General features: G+C 39.9%; 1 protein-coding gene across 1 annotated transcript; it reads left to right on the top strand.

Moving 5' to 3' along the window:
- Window positions 1–2,367: 2,367 nt before the first annotated feature.
- On the top strand, window positions 2,368–5,042 carry LOC124047590 (homeobox protein Dlx3b-like). Its single transcript, XM_046367905.1, has 3 exons — window positions 2,368–2,885; window positions 3,701–3,885; window positions 4,157–5,042. Exons 1-3 carry the CDS (start codon window positions 2,543–2,545, stop codon window positions 4,466–4,468), a joined length of 840 nt encoding a protein of 279 aa, XP_046223861.1. The 5' UTR covers window positions 2,368–2,542; the 3' UTR covers window positions 4,469–5,042.
- Window positions 5,043–7,640: the final 2,598 nt, after the last annotated feature.

The following is a 7,640-nucleotide window of genomic DNA, read 5'->3' as shown; positions in this document are numbered from 1 at the left end:
GCTCCAGCAGGTATATTTCACCCCCAAAGCCAATTCCTCCTTTGGCCGCCTTTCCTTCCAGTTCTCTGCTGCCAATGACGGGAACAAATTGCAATAATCACTGAAGCTGGAGACTCATATCTCCCTTTCTAACTTTAAGCACCAGCGGTCAGAGCAGCTCACAGATCACTGCACCTGTACATAGCCCATCCAACTGTAAATAGCCCATCTGTAAATATCCCATCCAACTACCTCATCCCCATACTGTTGTTTATTTTTTTGCTCCTTTGCACCCCAGTATCCCTACTTGCACATTCATCTTCTGCACATCTATCACTCCAGTGTTTAATTGCAAAATTGTAATATTTCGCCACTATGGCCTATTGCCTTACCTCCCTTATCTAATCTCATTTGCACACACTGTATATATAATTTTATATTGTGTTATTGACTGTATGTTTGTTTATTCCATGTGTAACTCTGTGTTGTTGTTTGTGTCGCACTGCTTTGCTTTATCTTGGCCAAGTCGCAGTTGTAAATGAGAACTTGTTCTCAACTGGCCTACCTGGTTAAATAAAGGTGAAATAAAAATATTAAAAAATACAGAGATAGCCCAATTTGGTAAAAGACCAAGTCCGTATTATGGCAAGAACAGCTGAAATGAGGAAAGAGAAAAGACAGTCCATCATTACTTTAATACATGAAGGTCAGTCAATCCGCAAAAACCATCAATGGCTATGATGAAACTGGCTCTCATGAGGACTGCCTCAGGAAAGGAAGACCCAGAGTTACCTCTGCTGCAGAGGATAAGTTCATCAGAGTTAACTGCATGGAGGAGGAAGTGTGATGGTGTGGGGGTGCCCTGCTGGTGACAATGTCAGTGATTTATTTAGAATTCAAGGCACACTTAACCAACATGGCTACCACAGCATTCTGCAGCGATACGCCATTCCATCTGGATGGTGCTTAGTACGACTATCATTTGTTTTTTTAACAGGACAATGTCCCAAAACACACCTCCAGGCTGTGTAAGGGCTACTTGACCAAGGAGAGTGATGGAGTGCTGCATCAGATGACCTGGCCTCCACAATCACCCGACATCAACCCAATTGAGATGGTTTGGGATGAGTTGGACCGCAGAGTGAAGGAAAAGCAGCCAACAAGTGCTCAGCATATGTAGGAACTCCTTCAAGACTGTTGGAAAAGCATTCCTCATGAAGCTGGTTGAGAGAATGCCAAGAATGTGCAAAGCTGTCGTCAAGGCAAAGGGTTGCTACTTTCATGAATCTCAAATATGAAATACATTTGGATTTGTTTCACACTTTTTTGGTTACTTGGTTATTTCATAGTTTTGATATCTTCACTATTATTTTACAATGTAGAAAATAGTACAAATAAACAAAAACCCTTGAATGAGTAGGTGTGCCCAAACTTTTGACTGGTACCATATATATGAGCACCTTTCTCCACAATCATTCAACCATACACTAGGGAGCAGTGTTGCCCGTGCTTTCAACAAGACATTTTTTTGTGTGTTTTTTGTTTAAAAAAAATAATGGCATAGAATATCATGGAAGGTTTTTAAAATGACTAGAACCTTAAGATAGTCTAAAGCCTGGATGATGATAATATCACCAAAAAAAACTACAGAACCTGGATGTAATGTTACTTCATGCATCTTACTTCGCGTCATTTTTGAGACCGAATCAATGAGCACTCCTTTCACAGAATGACAATAACAGTAACAGTTTGTTGTTTTTGGAGATTTACATAGATTTTGGAACACGCACACACACACACACACACACACACAGGCACGCACGCATGCACACACACACACAAACACACACACACACACAACAAAATAATTTCCCCAAAGACATCAATGGAATGGTTTCCTTATCCGTTTGATCTCTTCTAATTTTGAATGAGAATGGATAGGCTAGGGGCACCGTTTGTCCCCCCTTTGAATAAGTAAATACGATGTCTTAATTCTGTATCTTAGCTCTTCTTAAGAACAAGGACAAGTAATGAGACAGACGTTCTGGCTACAGTGGGATACGTAGTAGGCCACAAGAGTGCCAGTACTCTTTGAGCTCCATTTCAACCAAAGCACAGGATCATGCAAAGCCATGCAAATTTTGTTTATAGCTTTTTTTGCTATGCTTTGGAGTGATGTTGTCAACAGCTAAATAACTCTAACTTGCCTCAAAAAGCCAGACCTGACTCGCCAAAAGGCATGCGTGTTTAGGCACTTTTGGCCAAGTGTAGGTTTTTCATACTGAGCGCAACTATTTCGCCTTGAGGCCAAGAGGGAGAGAAAAAAATATTGACTGGAGCCAATGAAAACGCAGTATCTATCCCAGCGCTCTATAATTCATTTTCACCGGGGGGGAGCGCTGCCACAACGGACTTACTACAGCTAGGAGAGTTTGAGGACTTGCTCTCCAAGGACTTGCGTTTAGGACGCGCTACTGACTATATCTCTTCATTGCGATTTATTTTAACACTACCGAACAAACGTTCTGTATTTACGAATTATCGTGGACTTTCTTGTCTACCCATGATGAGTGGGCAGATTTATGAAAAGAAGATAGCGAGCATTTTGACCGATCTCCCCGGATCTATGAGTTGCCATCCGAGCTCCAAGGACTCCCCGACTCTTCCCGAGTCGTCAGTCACGGACATGGGTTACTACAGTGGACAAACGGCTCACAGCCATCACGAATATTATCAGAGTCAAACATACGGGCAACAAATGAATGCATACCATCACCAATTCAATCTGAATGGAATGGGTGGTGCTGGAGTTTATCCCACCAAGTGTGAATACCCTTACACAAATGCCTACAGACAATATGGACATTACAACAGAGATCATCTGCAGGCTTCACCTCAAAGCTCAGGTAAATACTGAAAAATATTTGAATTATTTCTGTGTTATATTTTGCCTCATTTCGGAGTTTAACAACTGAATCGTTTCCGTGTTTGCGTAAATAGAGAGAGGAGAGATAGGCTACATACATACTGTGAAGAAAAAAAACATTCAGGTAGTCTCTTGGGTAGTTTTGTGTGGTATAGGTCTGCTCTACCTGAGAACCATCTTGCATATATTGGTTGACTATTCCTGTTAAACGAAATAGAAGGAAATAGCAGAGATAGCGAAAACAATTCAATGGCGTCCTGCCCTGTCATATTTGGCTTTCACACATATAATTCATTTCAACTGTTAAAATCAGATTTTGTATAGGTGGGATTTATTACAAGTTACTATAGAGTAAAACACAATACTGAAGTTGAGACCAAGGTGCTAATTGATAGCCTTTGATGAAGAATATAGCCAGTTATTAACAGCTAGTCATAAACCATTATGGTTAGTAATTATAGTGATAGTAACTGTATGTGAATCACTTGCCAGATATTTTGGGATATTATATAAAATATTGACCGACTATTGAGGTTATTATAGCAGGTTGAGCATGACCGAGACTTTTTCCATTTTAGCATTGCAACATGGAAATATTGCTATTGCTACTTCAACTAGCATATACCAATGTAATAATGATAATAGTAATACTATATTATTACACGTATAACATGCCATTTCTATTGATTATAACTTACTATTATTATTATTATTACATTGTTTTGGCGGTGTTAAATGTTTTTCATAAACTGATACTGAGAACTAATGATACAATTTTTGCTTCTTTCTTTATAGTGAAAGAAGAACCCGAGCCTGAAGTTCGTATGGTGAATGGAAAACCCAAAAAAATCCGCAAACCGAGAACGATTTACTCCAGCTACCAACTAGCAGCGTTGCAGAGACGTTTTCAGAAAGCGCAGTACCTCGCCCTCCCCGAGAGAGCCGAACTTGCGGCTCAACTCGGTCTGACACAAACACAGGTAAATATCAAATGATTAATAGGAAGCCTACGCTATTGTTTCAATGTATTGTAAAAAATAAAATAAAAATTTAAAAAGCATAGTTTATTAAAATATTGCATTTGAATATTGACAACTACAACAAAGGCTCACACAAAAAACGTTTTGGTTGTATGTTCTTGAGCCAGGTATCATTATAACGTAGACCTGGAGGCCTACCTTTAGCAAAATTACGATGTTCATTGTTTGAACATGACTTTTAGACTAATAACATTCATCTCCTTCCTAACAGGTCAAGATTTGGTTCCAAAACCGGAGGTCCAAATTCAAGAAGCTTTACAAGAACGGCGAGATTCCCCTTGACCACAGTCCAAATGCCAGCGATTCCATGGCGTGCAACTCCCCGTCATCGCCGACGGTCTGGGACAATAACTCTCTCACCACACCCGCCAGCAGGCCCCAAGTCCCGCAGCCGCCCCTCAACTCGTCGCCCCCCTACCTGGAGGATTATAATAACCACTGGTACCAACAGGGATCGCATCTACAGCACCCCGGCGCAGTGCATCACCCAGTACCACAGCAAAGCGTTGGGGCTGTTTATTAACAAAGACTAAACATAGAGTTTTAATACGAGGCCCTTCCACATCAACTGAACTTACCAGAGCTCTAAAAAGTATAAACTGGCGCTGGCTTGTTTTGGACGTAGACCTGACAAAAGTGAAAGTAGGTATTTCCCTGAAAAGCGCGGTAAACCATTTTTTCTGTAGGCTAGCTTACCTACTAACACGGGAAGAGTAATGGCAAAACTGTTCAGTTGATCCATATTAAATCGTGGAGTTGATCCATATTAAATCGTGGAGTTGATCCATATTAAATCGTGGATATGAGTTTGCAGAGCATGCGTCAGAAACTCAGGTCATAATTTATATCGATTTGTACAAAATGTCGAAGGCTGTACATAGGTGTTAATAGAAAGCAGAACCACTAAGATCATATTTGTTTGGAGTAGAAATACCGCACTGTGGTGCTGCGAACCTTTTTATATTAATGTTGTAATTAGTATGTTATTATTGCCTTTCTGTCAAAACGAATAAAGATATCGATTGAATATTGTGTTTTTAACTTATGTTTTTACTCACTTGAATCACTACAAATAAATACATTATGTTTCTTCTGTATTTCGCTGGTCCAGTCGAAAATAATTAACAGACACAAAATAGAAAAACATGGCAGCTTATCTGCTTATCTGAGATTTGTTGATATATACCGTAAATGTTTAATTTATATAATTGTTTTCTTCTTTGCTGAGTGTTGCCCCAAATATTTTATGGCCAACATCCGGAAAGAGTTAAATCTGTCGGTGTGACAGCTTGCCTGCCTCCCTGAAGCTTGATGCAGTCTGTATAGGTCCAGGTTTGGTTTTTTAGTCTGCGTGCAAAGAGGCTGTAGGAGGCGAAAGGCAAGCAGACATGATGGAGTCGCTTGATTTTACTAGTGTTACCTTTGCCAGATAACAGGGAAGAATACAGCCGGCGGGGAGGGGGGGGGGTGCCTCAGGGATACACACACACAAACACCGACACACTCATGGACCCAAAACAAGAGCATCAGAGGATAGAAAATGCGGCAAATATTTTTTACCCATTATGTGCTGGAGTAATTCAGTGTGTGTGTGTGTGTGTGTGTGTGTGTGTGTGTGTGTGTGTGTGTGTGTGTGTGTGTGTGTGTGTGTGTGTGTGTGTGTGCGTGTGTGCGTGTGCGTGCGTGCGTGCGTGCGTGTTTGCATTGCGTCAGTGTGTACACAGACCTATAGGAAATTAAACCAATTACATCTTGAATTATTACATTTTGAGAAAAAAAGATGAGGACTTGATTATCTCATAAGCAAAATTCAACATCAATTATCACATTTCTTAAATAAAACTGTCACCAATGTAATATATTGGTGGTGTCAGAGATATTTCATAACATAACTTGTGCAATAGATAACATTTCGTCTTTTACATAATAAGAATTTGACTTCATATCACAAACTACAATAATTGATGTCTCTATTTCATTGTTTTTTAAATTCGCATGCCCTAACACTGACCACATAACCTCAAGATTATCAAGTATCTTGCTAAAATCATACGATATACAAACCGCGCATGGGCGCCATTGCGCACAAAAATTATTTACGAGTACAGCAAATTCATTCTGTGGAATCTGAAGGACATAATATGTTGACTATTTGGATATTATGGTAAATTTAAATTAATGATGTATTTTATGTAACCTAAATCTAAGCCAGCGCAATAATTTCAGCAGGAAGTGTTGCCAATGGCAGCATATTGCATATGTCAAGGCTTGCTTGAACTGTATTCAAAATAGAGCGATTATTAACAGGTTTTTGAACGTTGCTTTCTTCAATCAGATTCAGAAGACAATTGCTTTACAAAGTACAGTGTTTTTACCTATCTGCCATGCTATGCTTTGCTCACATAAGGACCGATGTTTTTTCTCCATTGTGAAGCTCCGTTTCTCCATTCGCATGGATAGGCTACAGTAATCGGCTTGAGTGATACTTTCCTTGCGCTTAACCCCAACCTTATGTCGTTTTGAGATGTATAACAATTTTATGTTCATTGTAAAGGAACCTACTGAATTTGTATGTGATATTGAATGTTCAGACAAAAGGAATTTAACTTGGGAGAGATTTGATAATTCTGTAAGCTTAGAATAAATCAAATATATTTATTTAACTGTTGCATGTTGGGTCCCCGATACAGTTGTTTACACAATACAATTGTTTGAAATTTGTAATAAGAATAAATGCCATAATTTAAATACAGAAATTCAATTGATTTCACTATGCAACATAACACACTTGACAAACTATTCACTTTCAAAATCAGTTTGAAATCAGTGCCACATATAGCACTTTAGTCATTACCATCCAATGTCAAGCCATATAGGATCACTGACTATATTTGCTTGTAATTACAGCAACATTAATTTACTTTAGGTTATTACTGTAAGTCTCATGATCCAAAATGGCTGACATGATACACACTATATATAGTGTGTGTGTGTATCATGTGTATCTGCTATCTTTGACATCTCAGATATACACACATGACCTTCCCTCTGTGCCTCCCTCACCATGTGTGGCCCATGGACACACTATTTGCTTATATGTCATCAGGGAGGGGATCTATTTCTGCTGAAGACAAATGCACCGGGTGGCTTCTGGCTCTGGGCTGGTGTGTGTGGGCCGAAGCTTTGACAAAGGTGTCCATATCATTTCAAAACTTGAGCAAGTATAAGTGCCCTGGCTGCTCGTGAACTGTTGAACTTGAATGTGACACCGCATGGCAACACATCAGAACAGCCATCATTAGGAATTGTGCCAAGGATCCTGAGCTCTTCTCCTCCCCTAGCACAGTAACAGTCAACAGCACAGTGTCACAGAGGTCTCTGGGGTTCCAGGGAATGGGTTGAACTAGGGGTTGACATGTAGTCAGGATGGCAAATGTAGCCATGGAAAGACTGTTTGCAGCTGCCCACACGTATTCAAATCCTGATATCTCCCCCTTGCATTGGAATCACTCACCAGCACAATTTTGCTGAAAATGTAAATTAAATGAGAAAGCCATTCTTGACAGCTGCGGACTCCTGAACCCCAGTTGACCTCAGGGCTATGGAAGGTGGTGATACCAAAGCCAGTTAGATCGTGATTATTGGTGGATTTGATAAACCGTGATTGTGGTATTTATTTGGGAGGCTGCCAGCAC

The sequence above is a fragment of the Oncorhynchus gorbuscha genome, linkage group LG11 (assembly GCF_021184085.1).
Source record: "Oncorhynchus gorbuscha isolate QuinsamMale2020 ecotype Even-year linkage group LG11, OgorEven_v1.0, whole genome shotgun sequence".
NCBI lineage: Eukaryota > Metazoa > Chordata > Actinopteri > Salmoniformes > Salmonidae > Oncorhynchus > Oncorhynchus gorbuscha.
Note: the sequence above shows the minus strand (reverse complement) of the source record. Positions and strands in the feature narration are given on the sequence as shown.